The sequence below is a fragment of the Musca vetustissima genome, unplaced genomic scaffold (assembly GCF_032173495.1).
Source record: "Musca vetustissima isolate MV318-11 ecotype Yass unplaced genomic scaffold, APGP_CSIRO_Mvet_v1 utg2492, whole genome shotgun sequence".
Taxonomy (NCBI): Eukaryota; Metazoa; Arthropoda; class Insecta; order Diptera; family Muscidae; genus Musca; species Musca vetustissima.
Genome location: NW_026885785.1, coordinates 1 through 19969, shown reverse-complemented (window position 1 = coordinate 19969; position 19969 = coordinate 1). Strand labels below are relative to the sequence as shown.

General features: G+C 37.0%; 2 protein-coding genes across 2 annotated transcripts; one reads left to right on the top strand and one right to left on the bottom strand.

Annotated features, from left to right (window-relative positions):
* The first annotated feature begins 4501 nt into the window (after positions 1 to 4501).
* On the top strand, positions 4502 to 9016 carry LOC133333025 (epidermal retinol dehydrogenase 2-like). Its single transcript, XM_061541360.1, has 5 exons — positions 4502 to 4530; positions 4746 to 4899; positions 4967 to 5121; positions 8330 to 8690; positions 8759 to 9016. The coding sequence occupies exons 1-5, from the start codon at positions 4502 to 4504 to the stop codon at positions 9014 to 9016; spliced, it is 957 nt and encodes a 318-aa protein (XP_061397344.1).
* A 567-nt stretch (positions 9017 to 9583) lies between these two features.
* Positions 9584 to 19166, bottom strand: LOC133333023 (WD repeat-containing protein on Y chromosome-like). The gene is made up of 12 exons (XM_061541359.1): positions 18676 to 19166; positions 18482 to 18600; positions 18090 to 18418; positions 17836 to 18030; positions 17474 to 17649; positions 16875 to 17411; positions 16539 to 16813; positions 16260 to 16502; positions 15999 to 16197; positions 10360 to 10560; positions 10118 to 10292; positions 9584 to 10063 (listed from the first exon to the last, which is right to left on the bottom strand). Exons 1-12 carry the CDS (start codon positions 19164 to 19166, stop codon positions 9584 to 9586), a joined length of 3420 nt encoding a protein of 1139 aa, XP_061397343.1.
* Between the last annotated feature and the right edge of the window lie 803 nt (positions 19167 to 19969).

Here is a 19969-nt window from a genome sequence, read left to right as displayed (position 1 = left end):
CTAACCTTGCCATTGATTCATTCTTTCGAATATTCTAGTAGTCTACATTCATAAAAATTGAATTCTAAAAAAACTCCTAAAAATTCATTCTGATTCATTTTAAAAACTGCAATGTAAATGCCTCCGTAAAACGGGTTTATCATAACAATAACCAAAAAGTCATAACCAACGACTCTGAACTGATAAAAAACCAACAACGACAATAACAACAACATAAAAATAATAATATTGTAGTGAAATTTACAAAAAACAAAAATAACAACACAAAAGTTTATGTTGAACCCTAACCTTGACTTCAGGAGACGACTGATAAAACAAAAATAAACAAAACATCGACACAACAGCCATCAACGTCTGTCTGGCCAACGGAGCAGGGTAACAAAAATGTTCTTACAAAGAAAAGGGAATGTAGACAGTCTGAGACTATTGAAAAATCGAGCCTTGGGATTACTTGAAAAAATATTCTTTAAAAAATCCACGCCTTGTTTGGGTGACTTGAAAAAATATTCTTAAAAAAATCCACGCCTTGTTTAGGTGACTTGAAAAAATATTCTTTAAAAAATCCACGCCTTGTTTGGGTGACTTGAAAAAATATTCTTAAAAAAATCCACGCCTTGTTTAGGTGACTTGAAAAAATATTCTTTAATAAATCCACGCCTTGTTTGGGTGACTTGAAAAAATATTTTCTAAAAAATCCACGCCTTGTTTGGGTGACTTGAAAAAATATTCTTTAAAAAATCCACGCCTTATTTGGGTGACTTGAAAAAGTATTCTTTAAAAAATTCACGCCTTGTTTGGTTACTGGAAAAAATGTTCTTTAAAAAATCCAAGCCTTTTTGTTTACTAAAAAAATATTTTTTTATTTTAGATATTTCAATACAATGTTCCAGCCAAACTAGTTTTGAATATTATTGTTAAATAAATACGTATTTCAATTCTTGATATTTAAAATTGGAATAAAAATAAAATAATTTCTGGACCATAATTATTTTTTATGTTCAGATGAAATATTCCATTCTTTGTCTGGCACACTATTGGTCAAAAGTGTTTAACCAAAAAAAAAATTCTTAAAACTCTCGATAATGAATTTCAAAACGCAGATCAAACTTTTAACCCTTCCATCCATACACAATACATGTATGACGAACAAAAGATATCCACATAAATGAATGAATAAACACAGCAGAACAAAACAGGCCTATCAGGAATTTCAAAATCTATTTACAAAGGCTTGTTTTCCGAACCAACCAACAAACGAACGAACTGCAGTCGACGTCGTTTTTAGTTTTTTGCAAAGATTCCAGCAATGACTGTCGTCTAGCTGCTGCAAAACCAGACTGCATTTCTTCAAAACAGTTGGAGTTGGATAGCGTAACTACGCGGTTGGCAATTTGAAATCGGAACTCATCGAACAAAATCGTATTGTTGAGTATTCGTTAAACGGTCTGTTTTTTATTTGAAATTTGAAAATTTTCTTGTGACATTTTTTATTCAAAATTTGAAGGCAGTGAGTGAAAAAATATTGAAATTTTTAAATATATTTCTTCTCCACCAATTGTTTTGGTTGCAGGTTGTGGGCAACCAACCAACAAATTATTACAAAATGCTTTTTGTTGTTGTCATACGAATAAATTGTTATACCATTGTTGCTGCTACAGCCTGTCTTATTTATGTTTGTGGCACAAATGATACCTTGCAACGGCAACAACGGCAACCTGCAGTGGCAATAAAAACGAAACAAAACGTTTCCGCATTGAGTGCATTTTCCGGCTATACAAACAATAAATTTTTATGACAGAAAAGTGAATTAACAAAAATTATTTTTTACAGAGAGTGAAAATTTTTTTCAAACTACAACAGGCGTGGATTTTTTAAAGAATATTTTTTCAAGTCACCCAAACAAGGCGTGGATTTTTTAAAGAATATTTTTTCAAGTCACCCAAACAAGGCGTGGATTTTTTAAAGAATATTTTTTCAAGTCACCCAAACAAGGCGTAGGCGTGGATTTTTTAAAGAATATTTTTTCAAGTCACCCAAACAAGGCGTGGATTTTTTAAAGAATATTTTTTCAAGTCACCCAAACAAGGCGTGGATTTTTTAAAGAATATTTTTTCAAGTCACCCAAACAAGGCGTGGATTTTTAAAAAATATATATTTTTTTTGTAGTGTTGGCGGTTTATTTGGGATACCATTTGTATTTTGTTTTTGCAAAATAATCAGGCTGAATCCCATTGAATATTTTTTAAGAATACCAAATCGAGGATTATTTAAAAAATATTTTTTCAAAAATACCAAATTGTGGATTATTTAAAAAATATTTTTTGAAGGATACCAAATCGTGGATTTAAAAAAAAAAAAACAAAATTGCGAGAATACCAAAGGCGACTTCAATATAATGTGTCTTTAAGGGGACCCCCCCCATTCTCGGTGTCAAAATTTTTTTTGATTTAATTCGAATCTACTCTAATTCTAGAATGTTCCTACAAAATTTCAAGTAAAAATCTCAAGAACTCTTGAAGATATAGCCGATTTATTGTGTCAGCATCAAGTGACGGCTAAAGGGCTTCTCAAACTTTAAACGCGTTTTTCTCACAACGAATGGCGGGCACGATAACTCAAAAACTAGTAATCCAATTGGTTTCAAATTTTGACACGTTTCTCTGGGAGTGTGTAGCTCTCGTATGAACTAGGATAAAGCCAATCGGTGAAGATCTTCCTTATTTTTTAACTTAGTTTGTGGTAAAAAATAGGCGATTTTCCATAAAAAAAATTTTCAAAGTTCCGCCATTTTGTTAATTGTTGTGCGAAGTCAATAATCCTAGTTCATACGAGAGCCAGACATGTCCTCTTTCTAACACAGTTGGAATTTTCGGATTCCGATGTTCCAGTGAGGAGTTATCATGCCCGCCATCGAAAATAAGGACTTTTCTTTGAACCCAAAAAACAACAACAAAACAACAACAAAAAATTTTGGTAAATTATTTTTCTTCCTTTTTAAATCTTCAAATATATATGTGCCAAGTTACAAACCTTAACAAGCATTGGTATTCATTTACCAGCCCATTTAAAATCTTAAAAATAAAAAATCGAGAATGGGGGGGTTCCCTTAAATAATCCACGCCCCAAAGGCCCCTAAAAAATTCTTCTTTAAATAAATACGTCTAGAAGGCCTCTATAAAAATCTTCTTTAAAAGATCCACGCCTCAAATGCCTCTATAAAATTCTTCTTAAATAATCCACGCCTAGGAGGCCTCTATAAAATTAGTCTTTAAATAATCCACGCCTAGGAGGCCTCTATAAAATTTGTCTTTAAATAATCCACGCCTAGGAGGCCTCTATAAAATTTGTCTTTAAATAATCCACGCCTAGGAGGCATCTATAAAATTTGTCTTTAAATAATCCACGCCTAGGAGGCCTCTATAAAATTTGTCTTTAAATAATCCACGCCTAGGAGGCATCTATAAAATTTGTCTTTAAATAATCCACGCCTAGGAGGCCTCTATAAAATTTGTCTTTAAATAATCCATTCCTAGGAGGACTCTATAAAATTCTTCTTTAAATAATGCACGCCTTGTAGACCTCAATAAAATTCCATGCCTCTATAAAATTCTTCTTAGAAAAACCAAGCCTAGGAGGCCTCTAGAAAACTATTTTTTAAATAATCCAACCCTAGGAGGCCTCCATAAAATTATTCATTAAATAATCCACACCTGGAAGAGCTCTATAAAATACTTCTTTAAATAATCCACGCCTGGAAGAGCTCTATAAAATAATTTTTTAAATAATCCACGACTCGGAGGCGTGGGCCTGAGGGCCCTAAAAAAATCTTCTTTAAATAATCCCCGCCTCAAAGCCTTTAAAAATTCTTCTTTAATTTTTTTTTAATCTACTTCCCAACCTCCATTCCCGCCATTGCAGCCATTCAGAGTCATTGTCACTTTTATTTGTTGCACTCGACAATAAAAGTTATTCAATGTTCGCTGCTGCCAAATTGCATGGCAGTTGGCCGCATTACCGCATAACATGGTTGGCGGATTATGCCATTACCACTAAACAAAAAAGACAGTAGCAACAACCACATCTAACAGCAATTGCAATTTGTGTGGCAAACGAAAGTGCAAGTAGAACTAGTTTTGCTTGCAACGTGCAACGCGGTTTTCGCTTTTTTCCTCATCGTCATCATTACCCTCCCCTTTGGCTATTTGTTGAAGATAAAAATCGCTTTGTTTTGTTTTAATTTTTATTTTTCCTTTTGGTTATTTTCTTTTTCTTTCTTTAATTTTTTATTGCAGAGGATAGATAGAAAGAGTGTGGCAGTGGCACTATTGGTTGTGGCAGTATTTCAGTTGACCAGTATTCGTCGAGCGGAAGTGTTTGTTTTTTTTCGCGTTTGGAAGGAAAGGAAGCTTTACAAATCCAGAGGCAAAAAAAAACTGATAAGAAAAACAACTAGCCAGTGGTGTTAAATTTTTTTTACCAAAAAAACACAATTATTTAAATTATGGCCGATCAAGTTATTAAGCCAGGAGGGTAAGTCGAACATTATTAATTTGCATAAAAATTTACACCTTGAATTATCACATCAATAAATCCGACAACTTAGTTGCATTTAAATAACTGATTTAGAGGTTAGATATTGAAAAAAATGGCACTATTATTGGGGCTGACCCCAATAATTTCTACTAAGTGACTGTAATTTCAATGAAATCAGGTTATTAATAAACACATTTTTTTATATTTTTCAGAACAAATCCGCTATTAAAACGTATCTTTGATATTATTCAAGATGTTTTCGATTTTATTGTACTGATCGTTCAGATGACATTGGAAATATTTAAGGCTGGGGTGGAGAAAATAGTTGGTCGAGAGCCGAAGGATATTAGTGGTGAAATTGTATTGGTAAGTTCCGAAGCTTTCTAATGTAACCTCCCAAGTCGATTGGATTGAAAATTATCATTTATTTCAGATTACCGGCTCAGGACATGGTATAGGTCGTGAACTGACAATGCAATATGTTAGCCAACACAGTACGGTCATATGTGTTGATATCAATGAGAAAAACAATGAGGAGACAATGAAGAAGGCCAAAGCCCTCAATAGGGGAGTGGTCCACAGTTACATGTGAGTATTTCTTTAAATAAACCCCGCCTAGAAGACCTCTATAAAATTATTCTTTAAATAATCCACGCCTAAAAGGATTTTAGATTTTTTTTCTTTAAATAATCCACGACTACAAGGCTTTTAGAAATTTCTTCTTTAAATAATCCACGACTACAAGGCTTTTAGAAATTTCTTCTTTAAATAATCCACGCCTAGAAGGCCTTAGGAAATTTCTTCTTTAAATAATCCACGCCTAGAAGGCCACTATAAATTTCTTCTTTAAATAATCCAAGCCTAGAAGGCCTTTAAAAATTTTTTCTTTAAACAATCCACGCCTAGAAGGCCTTTAGAAATTTCTTTTTTAAGGGGACCCCCCATACTCGGGTTCAAAAATTTTTTTTTATTTAATTCGAATCTACACTAATTCAAGAATGTCCCTACAAAATTGCAAGTAAAAATTTCAAGAACTTTTGAAAATATAGTCGATTTATTGTGTCAGCATCAAGTGGCGGGTAAAGGGCTTCTCAAACTTTAAACGCGTTTTTCTCTTTTGCGAATGGCAAATTTTTACACGTTTCTCTCTGAGTGTATAGCTATCGTATAAACTAGGATAAAGCCAATCGGTGAAGATCTTCCTTATTTTTTAACTCGGGTTTTGGTAAAAAAATCGGCAAATCAAAGGTCCGCCATTTTGTTAATTTTAGAGCGAAATCAATAATTCTAGTTCATACTCTTTCTAACACCGTTGGAATATTCGGATTCCGATGTTCCAGTGAGGAGTTATCATGCCCGCCATCAAAAATAAATAGTCCACGCCTGGAAGACCCATAACAAATTCTTCTTTAAATAATCCACGCCTAGAAGGCCTTTAGAAATTTCTTCTTTAAATAATCCACGCCTAGAAGGCCTTTAGAAATTTCTTCTTTAAATAATCCACGCCTAGAAGGCCTTTAGAAATTTCTTCTTTAAATAATCCACGCCTAGAAGGCCTTTAGAAATTTCTTCTTTAAATAATCCACGCCTAGAAGGCCTTTAGAAATTTCTTCTTTAAATAATCCACGCCTAGAAGGCCTTTAGAAATTTCTTCTTTAAATAATCCACGCCTAGAAGGCCTTTAGAAATTTCTTCTTTAAATAATCCTCGCCTAGAAGGCCTTTAGAAATTTTTTCTTTAAATAATCCACGCCTAGAAGGCCTTTAGAAATTTCTTCTTTAAATAATCCACGCCTAGAAGGCCTTTAGAAATTTCTTCTTTAAATAATCCTCGCCTAGAAGGCCTTTAGAAATTTCTTCTTTAAATAATCTACGCCTAGAAGGCCTTTAGAAATTTCTTCTTTAAATAATCCACGCCTAGAAGGCCTTTAGAAATTTCTTCTTTAAATAATCCTCGCCTAGAAGGCCTTTAGAAATTTCTTCTTTAAATAATCCACGCCTAGAAGGCCTTTAGAAATTTCTTCTTTAAATAATCCACGCCTAGAAGGCCTTTAGAAATTTCTTCTTTAAATAATCCACGCCTAGAAGGCCTTTAGAAATTTCTTCTTTAAATAATCCTCGCCTAGAAGGCCTTTAGAAATTTCTTCTTTAAATAATCCACGCCTAGGAGGCCTTTAGAAATTTCTTCTTTAAATAATCCACGCCTAGAAGGCCTTTAGAAATTTCTTCTTTAAATAATCCACGCCTAGAAGGCCTTTAGAAATTTCTTGTTTAAATAATCCACGCCTAGAAGGCCTTTAGAAATTTCTTGTTTAAATAATCCACGCCTGGAAGGCCTTTAGAAATTTCTTCTTTAAATAATCCACGCCTAGAAGGCCTTTTGAAATTTCTTCTTTAAATAATCCACGCCTAGAAGGCCTTTAGAAATTTCTTCTTTAAATAATCCACGCCTAGAAGGCCTTTAGAAATTTCTTCTTTAAATAATCCACGCCTAGAAGGCCTTTAGAAATTTCTTCTTTAAATAATCCACGCCTAGAAGGCCTTTAGAAATTTCTTCTTTAAATAATCCACGCCTGGAAGACCCATAACAAATTCTTCTTTAAATAATCCACGCCTAGAAGGCCTTTAGAAATTTCTTCTTTAAATAATCCACGCCTAGAAGGCCTTTAGAAATTTCTTCTTTAAATAATCCACGCCTAGAAGGCCTTTAGAAATTTCTTCTTTAAATAATCCACGCCTAGAAGGCCTTTAGAAATTTCTTCTTTAAATAATCCACGCCTAGAAGGCCTTTAGAAATTTCTTCTTTAAATAATCCACGCCTAGAAGGCCTTTAGAAATTTCTTCTTTAAATAATCCACGCCTAGAAGGCCTTTAGAAATTTCTTCTTTAAATAATCCACGCCTAGAAGGCCTTTAGAAATTTCTTCTTTAAATAATCCACGCCTGGAAGACCCATAACAAATTCTTCTTTAAATAATCCACGCCTAGAAGGCCTTTAGAAATTTCTTCTTTAAATAATCCACGCCTGGAAGACCCATAACAAATTCTTCTTTAAATAATCCACGCCTGGAAGACCCATAACAAATGCTTCTTTAAATAATCCACGCCTGGAAGACCCATAACAAATGCTTCTTTAAATAATCCACGCCTGTAAGACCCATAACAAATGCTTCTTTAAATAATCCACGCCTGGAAGACCCATAACAAATGCTTCTTTAAATAATCCACGCCTGGAAGACCCATAACAAATGCTTCTTTAAATAATCCACGCCTGGAAGACCCATAACAAATTCTTCTATAATAACCCACGCCTAGAAGACCTTTAGAAATTTCTTCTTAAAATAATCCACGCCTGGAAGACCCATAACAAATGCTTCTTTAAATAATCCACGCCTAGAAGACCTCTAAACAATTCTTCTTTAAATAATCCGCGCCTAGAAGACCTCTAAACAATTCTTCTTTAATAATCCACGCTTAGAAGACCTCTAAACAATTCTTCTTTACATACTCCACGCCTAAAAGACCTCTAGGCAATTCTTCTTTAAAAAATCCACGCCTGAAGGACCTCAATAAAATTCGTCCTTAAATAATCCACGTCCGGAAGACCTTTCTAAAATTATTCCTTAAATATTTTACACGTATAAAACCTCTTTAAAATACATCTCTAAATATTTCACGCCTAGAAGGCCTCTATAAAACTATTCTTTAAATAAACCAACCTCTATAAAATTATTCTCTAAATAAGTCACGACTGTAGGCCTATATAATATTATTTTTGTCTCTTCCCTCTCCCTCCAGCTGTGATGTAACTGATCGTGAAGCCATTTTAAATTTGGCCGACAAAATTAAACGTGATATCGGTCCGGTATCGGTGCTGATAAATAATGCCGGTATTATGCCAACAAAACCATTGGAAAAACAAACCCCTGAAGAGATACGGCGTACCTTCGACATCAATGTATTTGCCCATTTCTGGACATTGGAAGCATTCTTACCCCAGATGAAGCAACAAAATCGCGGCCACATTATTGCCATCTCATCGATGTGCGGTGTCGTTGGTATGCCCAATTTGGTGCCATATTGTGCCTCGAAATTTGCTGTACGCGGTATGATGGAGGCTCTGCACAATGAAATGCATTTGGGACCATATAAGAATTTGGTAAGAAGAAACTCCTAATAATCCTACCAAAATAATTTCTATTTGTTCTTATTCTGGTTCCTTTTCAGATAAAATTCACCGCCATTTATCCCTATGCCGTGGACACGGGCCTCTGTGAAAGTCTCAATTCTAGATTTCCCTCAGTGCTGGCCATGTTGGATCCCAAATATGTGGCAGAGAAAATCATTGAAGCCCATCGCTGTGAACTGACCAATGTGGCATTGCCATCGTACATGTTTCATTTAAATAACTGGACCCGCCTACTGCCCCATACCGCGGCACTTTTATTGTTCGACTATATGAACTGTGCAATAGGTTGTAAATAAGTTATGGCATTTGTTATTGTAAGAAGTAAATAATATATACATTTTTTAATAAATATTTTGTACTATTTGAAAAAAAATATTCTTTAAATAATCCACCCTTGAAGACCTCTATAAAATAATTCTTTAAATAATCCGCCCTTGAAGACCTCTATAAAATTCTTCTTTAAATAATCCGCCCTTGAAGACCTCTATAAAATTCTTCTTTAAATAATCCGCCCTTGAAGACCTCTATAAAATTCTTCTTTAAATAATCCACGCCTTGAAGACCTCTATAAAATTCTTCTTAAAATAATCCACGCCTTGAAGACCTCTATAAAATTCTTCTTTAAATAATCCACGCCTGGAAGATCTCTATAAAATTATTCTTTAGATAATCCACGCCTTGAAGACCTCTATAAAATTCTTCTTTAAATAATCCACGCCTTGAAGACCTCTATAAATGCTTCTTTAAATAATCCACGCCTTGAAGACCTCTTTAAGACCCCTATAAAATTTTTTGCTTCAAAATCCGCACTTCATAACAACAACAAAATATATGTATTTACAAAAACAATAACAAAAAATAATTCATTCAACTCCCCTTTCTTCATTTGGCCCAAAGGCCACAGAAGGCTTGACCACTGATCTCCTTCGGGGCTTTAATAACGCCGTCTCCTTTAAACTATCACGCTGTGTTGAATCCCCTTCCCTCGGCATCTTTGGTTCATAAAAATCCATATAATTTTCCGTAGCCACTCGTCGTATAGCTGGAGGTGTTGAGGGTCTAACCAATTCATTGGCTTCATGAATTTTGAGATGGGTAAAAACAGGAATATACGAAGCGGTTATATCCAAATCGATACGTTGCTCCACTGCACTGCGTCCTGGCAGCTGGAAATGTTTACCCAAGATGGGAGCACGCAACGATTGGCCATATAAACGAGATATATTATCTTGATCATCCTCCACACCACCATCACCATTAGGGTCTTTGGAGGAAGCTGCTTGATTTGATTTTTCCTTGGGATATGCCATGGGAAAGTTGTCCAATTGTTGACCGGTAATGACCTAAAGAGAGAGAAAGTTGATTTATTTTTTCTTTTGGTTCAGATATCCCCCTACCTTCATGGTTGTCGAACTGGCCACCTTTTGTATATCGGGTGGCATGCGAAACTTTTCATATTTCTCTTCAACTGATTCGAAGGGCGATAATTTCATCCAAGGCAATGGGGACCCTAAAGTACCCAAATAACGGCCACCCAGTGACCACAGACGGCAGGAGCAATCGTGACTGTCCCTAAAATAAAATAACTTCGTAATTATTATTTCAATAATTTGTTTAATTAAATAAAAATCATATTTACGTTATTAATATTTTCGTTTGATTTATATAGGCAATTGAATTGATGGCCCTTAGATGCCCCTTGTAGGAGCTAACCAGCAACGGCTCCGTCTGATGGCGTACTGCTCGCTTGGATCTCGTTAGAAATCTGTCATTTCGCAAAAATATAAATTGTAACCGCAACAATGGCATGTTAACTTTCACTTTATCCTTTTCGGGTATCCTGGAGGGAGGAAGGAGTGTGGAGGAGGAAATCATAAGTCAACAGGTATGATAGTGTATGTGTGAAGGCAGGGTGGTGGCGGCTCACAATGACAATTCATAAAGATGCCATTAAATATGACAAGTCATGTTCCGGGCTGGTAGACATGTAAACGATTTGGTACCCCCGAACAAAATTTGATTGCTCCTGAAGGCAATAACCAGAACTACACTAGGCTACAAGGAAACAATTTTTGTGTAAGGCAGCGAAGAGAATTTTTTAAAAGGCTTCCAGGAGTGGATTATTTTGAGCAGAATTTTATAGAGAACTTTCAGGCGCGAATTATTTAAAGAACAATAGAGGTCTTCAAGGCGTGGATTATTTAAAGAATACTTTTATAGAGCTCTTCATGGCGTGGATTATTTAAAGAATACTTTTATAGAGCTCTTTATGGAGTGGATTATTTAAAGAATAACTTTATAGAGCTCTTCAAGGGGTGGATTATTCAAGGAATACTTTTATAGAGCTCTTTATGGAGTGGATTATTTAAAGAATACTTTCATAGAGGCCTTCCATGTGCCTATTATTAGGAGAACTATTCTATAGAGGTCTTCAATGTGTCTATTATTAGGATAACTATTCTATAGAGCTCTTTAAGGCCTGGATTATTTAAAGAATAATTTTATAGAGCTATTCAAGGCGTGGATTATTTATGGCACATTTTGTAAGCTCCTTCTAATCGGATTTCTCTGTTGTCCTGTGTATAATTTATATAAGTAATTCATTATACCCTTCACCACACTGTGGTACAGGTTATTATGTCTTTGTGCATATGTTTGTAACAGGCAAAAATAATCGAGATAGACCCATGGTTGAAATTGGGAAAAATCGGTTCAGATTTAGATATAGCTCCCATATATATTTTCGTCCGATTTAATGTAAACGGTCCCTATATATCTTTCGATTTGCACGAAATTTGGCACAGCGTAATGAATTAGGTCTAGAATGATGTGTGTAAAATTTCATAAAAATCGGCTCAGATTTAGATATAGCTCCCATATATATCTTCGTCCGATTTAAGGTAAATTGTGTACCCAAGCCCCTATATATCTTTCGATTTGCACGAAATTTGGCACAACGTAATGAATTAGGTCTATAATGATGTGTGTAAAATTTCATAAAAATCGGTTCAGATTTAGATATAGCTCCCATATATATCTTCGTCCGATTTAAGGTAAATTGTGTACCAAAGCCCCTATATATCTTTCGATTTGCATGAAATTTGGCACAGCGTAATGAATAAGGTCTAGAATGATGTGTGCAAAGTTTCGTGAAAATCGGTTCAGATTTAGATATAGCTCCCATAAATATCTTCGTCCGATTTAAGGTAAATTGTGTACCAAAGCCCCTATATATCTTTCGATTTGCACGAAATTTGGCACAGCGTAATGAATTAGGTCTAGAATGGTGTGTGCAAAGTTTCGTGAAAATCGGTTCAGATTTAGATATAGCTCCCATATATATCTTCGTCCGATTTAAGGTAAATTGTGTACCAAAGCCCCTATATATCTTTCGATTTGCACGACATTTGGCACAGCGTAATGAATTAGGTCTAGAATGATGTGTGCAAAGTTTCGTGAAAATCGGTGCTGATTTAGATATAGCTCCCATATATATCTTCGTCCGATTTAAGGTAAATTGTGTACCAAAGCCCCTATATATCTTTCGATTTGCATGAAATTTGGCACAGCGTAATGAATAAGGTCTAGAATGATGTGTGCAAAGTTTCGTGAAAATCGGTTCAGATTTAGATATAGCTCCCATATATATCTTCGTCCGATTTAAGGTAAATTGTGTACCAAAGCCCCTATATATCTTTCGATTTGCATGAAGTTTGGCACAGCGTAATGAATAAGGTCTAGAATGATGTTTGACAAATTTCGTGAAAATCGGTTCAGATTTAGATATAGCTCCCATAAATATCTTCGTCCGATTTAAGGTAAATTGTGTACCAAAGCCCCTATATATCTTTCGATTTGCACGAAATTTGACACAGCGTAATGAATTAGGTCTAGAATGATGTGTGCAAAGTTTCGTGAAAATCGGTTCAGATTTAGATATAGCTCCCATATATATCTTCGTCCGATTTAAGGTAATTGGTATACCAAAGACCCTATATATCTTTCGATTTGTACGAAATTGGGCATAGCGTACTGGCATTTGGGTCTATAATAATTTGTGCTAAGTTTCATGAAAATCGGTTCAGATTTAGATATAGCTCCCATATATATTTTTGCCCGATTGTAGGTAATTGGTGCACCAAAGTCCCTGGAAATCTTTTCATTTGCACGAATTTTGGCATAGCGTACTGAATTAAGTCTAGAATGATGTATACAAAGTTTCGTGAAAATCGGTTCAGATTTAGATATAGCTCCCATATATATTTTCGTCCGATTTTATGTAATTGGTGCACCAAAGTCCCTATATATCTTTCGATTTGCACGAATTTTGGTATAGGGTACGTAGGTCAGCTAAGAACTTCGCTTTGTTACAAGAGACATTTGGGTTTGAAAGGTTTTTTGTATAGAAGCAATAGCTTCTGGGGAGAATATCCCAACAAAAAACTAAGGGAACTTATGAGGATCAGTGGCGTGATCCGAAACTATAGTCTTCCCTGCCTTACCCCTCGGCAATCAATGCCATACATTCCCCACTAATAGATAGTTGTTTTTTATAAAAACAAAATACAAATGGTATCCCAAATAAACCGCCAACACTACTGAGGTACTGAATTAAGTCTAAAATGATGTTGCTAAGCTGCGTGAAAAGATCCATAGCAAGGCCGAATGACACAACGTACTGAAGTAATATAAATTAGTCTCTGGCAATTTTCCCTGAAATCGGTTCAGATATAGATATATAACAAAATCGCGTCGTCTGTTGGGATACATATGTAGAATATACCCAAAGTGGTGAAGGGTATCATATAGTCGGCCCAGCCCGACTTTACTACTTTCCTTACTGGTTTTTCTTATGGAATTGTTTGTCAATTTTGTCAAAGTTTGTCCAACCCCTCGGAAAATAGTCGTAGTCATAAATGTCATGCAAACATAATTTTAATAAGTTCTACTTTTTGCGGAATTTCATATTAGTTCGTGTTATCATTTATCTTCATATTTCGTGACAGGATATTCCACCCACCAAAAGCTTACAATAACAGCAACAACTAATACAGATAAATCGTTGTTACCCCGTCGGCGGGGTAACAACGTTTCAGTTTCTTGGGTACGCTACATAAAGGGTTAACAAGGGTTAAAGGGTTAAGTTATTAAAAATAGTTTTCATGGTTATGGGAGGATGGTCCTTCGATGACATATTTCTCAAAGGCTATGGGGATGGTCGTTGAAAAAATTGTGCTTTGAAAAAAGTGAATCTCAGCGAAGATGAAAGCGCTAACTTCATGGATCGTTGGAAATTGATGGTTACGAGGCTGAGTTTTCCTCCTCCTCCTCCTCCTTGAAGAAATGAATGGCTCATCAAGAAAGGCAACCACTATAGGTGTCACTGCTAAGGAAGTCTCCGACCATAAGAATTACCGGAGAGCAATTAACTTTGCCAACCGGTTCATCGAGCGGAATAGGAACATGATTATCGACAAGAAATTCCTTCAGATCAAGAGGGATCTTAAATTTAAGTTCTCATTAAACTATTGGAGAAGAAGAATTCGTATCCGTAACGTGTAAAGTAACCCTCCAGCGGAGGAGGCAACTCTGGAGATGCCCGAGCACGACTGGGAAAATTATGTCAAGGACTTCTTATCAATCAGGACATTCGAGGGGTCACGGAATGATGACGGAATGAGAAATCATTGGCGACATCTATGAGAGAAGACAAGGATCTATCTTAGTCGGTTAGAAGAAGAATCCGTAAAAGGCCTTCAGAAAACCCCGAACCAGGCTTATGACGGTACGACAGCTGTTAGACAAACCCAAAAAACGACTGTAACGCCCAAAATTCGCCGACACTAATTTTTGGGCACAAACTTAATATTCATTCAAATTAATTTAAAATCTGAGGTTTCAACGTATTTAGATTAAACTAATAATCAAAAGATTTCTTGGTGGTAAGACAAGAATCTAATCTGCAGTTACAGTGTTGAAAACGGTCTACATTAAAAATTCTTACTCCGTTGAAAAATATAATAAGCCGGCTCGGGTTAACAGCCAACCACCAAGTGATAATCGGAACAGTTTTCCAGAGATGACTGTAGAGTGGTGAGCGAACGAGCCCTCGACCACCAGTGTGGTAGCTGCAGAATAGTCGAGTGGGATTGCAAGGCGAGTCCTCAGCTACCAGTGAAGTGCTTACTATTTAGTCAATTGGGGTCATCATCGCTGTCGTCTAGGTAAAGAGAGTTTGAAAAACGAGCCCTTTGCTTTGAGACGAAACATTAGGCTGTCTCTGTGTCAATGCTGCCTCCTACCTCCGGCTGCCATCACCGTACATCGAGCTGCTGCCTTGCCAGTTGCCGCCAACCTTCTGTATGCCGTCATCATTCATCATATCTCCAGGTGCCGTCACCATTCATCTGGCAGCCGCTGTTCCAAGTTGCCGCCTATCTCCGGTATCGTTTATCGGGTTGCTGATGTGTCAAGCTGATGCAAACCTTCGTCGGGCTGCCGCCAACCATCTGTGTGTCGTCACCATTCATCGGGCTGTCACTATGTCAAGCTGCCTCATATCTCCAGTTACCGCCACTATTCATCGGGCAGCCGCTATGCCAAGCTGCCGCCTACATCTGCGTATCTTCACCGTTCATCGGGCTGCTACAAAGCTTTTGCGTTCCGTCACCGTTCATCGGGTTGCCGCTGTGCCAAGATGCTGCCAACCGGTTGCCGTCACTATCCTTCGTACTGACTCCAACCTACGATCTATCCAACCTCGTCGGGCTTAATGTGACTCCAACCTACGTGCAATAAACATCGTCCGAGTTCCTATAATAGAAAACCCTCTGCCAACAGTCCTAACATATCGTTTTTCTCTCTATTAAAAATTCCACAACGAAAATAAATTCTTTTGACGATCATGACTCCCTTTGAACCTATCCCAGCTTCAAAGTAGTAAACATGTCGTCATACCACCCAAAATGGGGAACGCGAAGCAGGAATTGTTCGCGATGAAACGGGAACCTCAAACATAACCAGTGGCATTGAAGAGGATGCGGTCTTCGGATGAGTAGCAACTAGCCGCGAAGAGACCACGGAGAAGGTCGCTTGAAATTCGCCAAACTGCTTTGTATACGCCGGTTACGTCAACGTGGACACCTACCAAGGGCGGCAAGAATACCAAAAAAAAAAATCCGTTTCGAAGCAAGGGTCCTAGGACATAATCCTAAATCTCCATGGTGTAGGAATTATACATGCCACGACTTTACTCATTAATAGAATCCGCAAACTCACCCAAAATTCTCAATATACCATATCTTGATATAACCAAATGCAGTTCCGTTAAACAAATAACGATTCTTGCGATCTGTAGCCATGGCCAGGACACAATCTCCCGTCTTATGAATGGCATTAAATTGATCCAAATAGCCGCCATGATGATGATGAGAATAGATTTGTATTACACCCGTTTCCAGAGAGACAAATACACTACCTAAAAGAAATCAATGAGCAGACATCATTTATTACCCTTCGAAATAGTTCCTCATTCCTCACCATGTTCCCGATTCATGGGCCGGGTTTGTAAAAATAACACCGCCTGCACCGACATGGGTAGCGACTCACTTCGCTCACTATGCTGCTCCTCCAAGCTGATAGCCTCACCCTCATCGGCCTCCTTAAGGCGGCGACCCTTAAATCGTTCCCTTTTCGTTTGTTTCTTTTCCAATTCTCTGATCCGATCCGATATGGATTTACGAACATAACGCGATATACTGACATGATACGATTGTCTTCTACGTTCACTAGCACGTCTCAACTCTTCCGCATTTTCATCCTCGTCATCTTCGTCCTCTGGGCGATGATATTTTAGTTCGATAAATTTATCAGGTGTGGCAACATTGTAGCGCCGATATGGTTGACCTGTTTCCAACTTCCAAAATATCAATTCACCCGAATAGGTGGCAGTTATGACACCTTCTCCTAGCTTTACATCAGCACAGGTGATGTCATCCGTATGGAACATGGGCCATTTTTTGGCATCACCATACTCACGACCCTCGGCATCATTGAATTCCGTTACCTGCATATCCCAGCCAACGGCTAGGATTCTAAAAAATAATTCTTTCTTTAAAAGTTGTAAAAGTTCTTTATTATCAAATTCTCCCTTACCTCTCCACAACCCATATCACTGCAGTGACTTCATGTTCCGCTCGAATACTCATATTCCGAATACACACCGCATTATTATAATTCCATATTTTCAGCGAACCATCTCGAGCTCCGGTCAGCAAAAATTGTTCCAGTGGATCAAAGCAGGCTGCTGTAATTTCGATATCAATATTCTCTCCGTACATTTGCTTGGTATGACAATTTTTCATAATAATTTTCCTACGACCGGTCCATGGATCCCAAACAATGATATAACTATCCAAACCGCAGGTGACAACATTTCGAAACAGCCGATTATATAAAACCACCGAGACCGGAGCAGCATGAGTATTGCCATCTGTCAGATCCACCCGCACCCGAGGGTTGCATTTCAAGGCGACCAATTTGCGACCGCCCACCAGGAGAACTCGCATATGGGGGTGATAGTAATAGGCCAAATTTGTTTCCCCAGGTATTAGGCGTACCAAATCACCATAGGTCTGCAACAGCACATGTTCCGTTAAATCCCAAACTTTGATGATTTTTTGGTAGTCCACACTAGAAATCCACATAAGAATATCAAATTCCCAAAAATGGGGTCTGGAATTCTGATAGCTCACCTGTAAACCTTCTTTTCATCAGGTTGGACAAATACCATAACGATCCCACCATTATGACCCGTCAAAATTCCCGAAGGTTCACCGGGTATATAGACATCCCAAATTCGTACAAAGGTATCCGGGCCACCGGTTACAACAATGTTGTTCTTCTCATCCACAAAGAAGGTGGTGACACCCTAGGAAGGAAAATATTTTTTAAAACACCCACACCTTGAGAATCATAGAAAAAATATTCAATAAAAAATCCACGCCTTGGTGATCATGGAAAAAATTATATTTTTTAATCCTCGGGTCCACCAGAAATATTCTTTTAAAAACCCACTCCTTGAAAAAGATATTCTTAAAAAAAATCTCCACCTTACCAAAGGTATCCGAAAAATAGTCTTCTCGTCCCCATTGGCCACTATCAGCCCTGGACATCGTCCCCGATATTTTTTCGTATTCCGATATTCGGCAGCCGAAAATAGGGAATTCAAACGCATCGAATAGAAGGTCTGTTGTATAAGTTCGCTATGGATATTCGGATATTCGTGGACAATGAACTGTGGAAGTTTTCCCTACAACAAAGAACAAATTGTATTTCCTCTTCTCCTCACCCTCCAAAGGTTCCCTTTACCTTAATTATATCCGACCAGAAAACTTCTACCAACGCCGCTCCAGGCTTCGACTGGAATGGTCCTCTCAAATGGGGATTAAATTCCAAAATGCGAACATTACCACCATAGTCGCCCAAAACTAGGCGAGAATTTGTTCTGCCATTCGGAAAGAAGCTGTAGGACATACAGCAAACAGCATAGGGCATACTGCGAACTACAATCCGCAAGGTAAATGTGGAGGCCACTGTTTCATGAAATCGCAATTCCCGTTCTGTGGAAGAGGTACAGACAATGCTAACATCCGACAAAGCCTGGATGGCCAATATCCAGGTGGACATTTTCAAGTGGACTGGGGATCACAGAAATGCATTAGAGGGTGTTTTTCGAGGTCTGTCCCCGTCCCCAAACTTACTACTTTCCGACATGCCACTGCGCAAAGGTTCCAAATTGGGCGACCAAAATCTTATTTGACCCTCCTTACTACCCGTTATCCAAACACCGGTATTTTCTGGGGTATCATTCACAGACAAACTTGCCAATTTACGTTTCATTTCTTCGGCTTCTTCATCGAAATCCTCATCATCATCATCTCCAGCACCAAACTGCGCCTCCTCTTCATCGAATCGCTCCTCCTCCGCCTCATTCAGCAAAAAATCCGAACAAATCTTCATCAAACTGATACAACATACCGCAGATTTATGTTCCGATTTCCTAACCATGGGCTGGGATGATATGGGCAATGTCAACGCTTCCTTTTGACCCGATGGATCATCGTCCTGGAAACCAAATATCAAATACGATACAAATTCATTCCAATCGCATTTGAAATCACGATTTTGATTTATTTTCAAAAATAACCGCTGATATTCGAGGTCATTAAAAGTTATGTTGAGATATTCCAACTCTTCACGCAGCTCGGCATAGCTAAGTTTTCGTTTTGTCACGAAACGTTCATGCAGCTGTTCAATTTCATGCGACTTCAACCATTCGTGTAAACGTTCGGGTCGTTCGACAATGTCGTGGGAACATTCTGAAGATACCGATTGATATTCGATAAGGGGGCGGTCCTGATCGGCAGAGAAATCAAGTGTGTCCATTAGAGGTAAACAAACCAAATTGGAAGGGAAAAATTAAAAAATATAAAATATTTTTTGAATGAAAAATTTGAGGTTATACCGAACATACTAGGAATATTTCAAGGTAGATATAATTAATATACCTTGGAATATTTTTTAATGCATTTTTAAAAGAATATGTTCTCATTGTCCCAATAAGGCGTACATTTTTAAAAGAATATTTTCCCATTGACCCAATAAGGCGTAGATTTTTAAAAGAATATTTTCTCATTGACCCAATAAGGCGGAGATTTTTAACAGAATATTTTCTCATTGACCCAATAAGACAACCAATTTTTTGTTTAAAATTATTTCATTTAGTTTTTTTAGTTTTTTTTCACATTTTAATTAAAATAATTACATATTTATTTATTTTCTTTAGAGGAGACACTTAAACGCTAACAATTTTGTATTTATATAAAATGAAATCCAAAGATATAAGATAAAAAATATAGCTTGATATTTTTATATACAACGTTGTATCACATCATTGATACCGGTGCCACGATCGCCATATTCACCACCACGTTTATATGAAACGGATACTTTATTTTTCCAACCATCACGGGGACTTGATAACTGAAATAATAAGAAAACGGAAAAAATAATTAATATAAATTGAAATAATTAATTTCAAAATTTCTAAATTCGCGGTTTATTTTGTAAAATCAAGTCATTCTGAAAATTGTCAGAAAGAAGCCATCTATTCTCTGACTCATTTACTTAAGAAAGTACTTAGACCTTAAATACTTAAAATTTTATGCGACCCATAAATTTATTTGGGG

Coding starts and splice junctions, on each gene's coding strand:
- LOC133333025 (XM_061541360.1), top strand. CDS start 4,502: ATGGCCGATCAAGTTATTAAGCCAGGAGG. Junction 4,531..4,745: donor CAAGTTATTAAGCCAGGAGG/GTAAGTCGAACA, acceptor TATATTTTTCAG/AACAAATCCGCTATTAAAAC. Junction 4,900..4,966: donor TTAGTGGTGAAATTGTATTG/GTAAGTTCCGAA, acceptor CATTTATTTCAG/ATTACCGGCTCAGGACATGG.
- LOC133333023 (XM_061541359.1), bottom strand. CDS start 19,166: ATGGACACACTTGATTTCTCTGCCGATCAGGACCGCCCCCTTATCGAA. Junction 18,601..18,675: donor CGATTCGATGAAGAGGAGGC/GCAGTTTGGTGC, acceptor TAAATTGGCAAG/TTTGTCTGTGAATGATACCC. Junction 17,412..17,473: donor GATGAAAAGAAGGTTTACAG/GTGAGCTATCAG, acceptor GTGGATTTCTAG/TGTGGACTACCAAAAAATCA.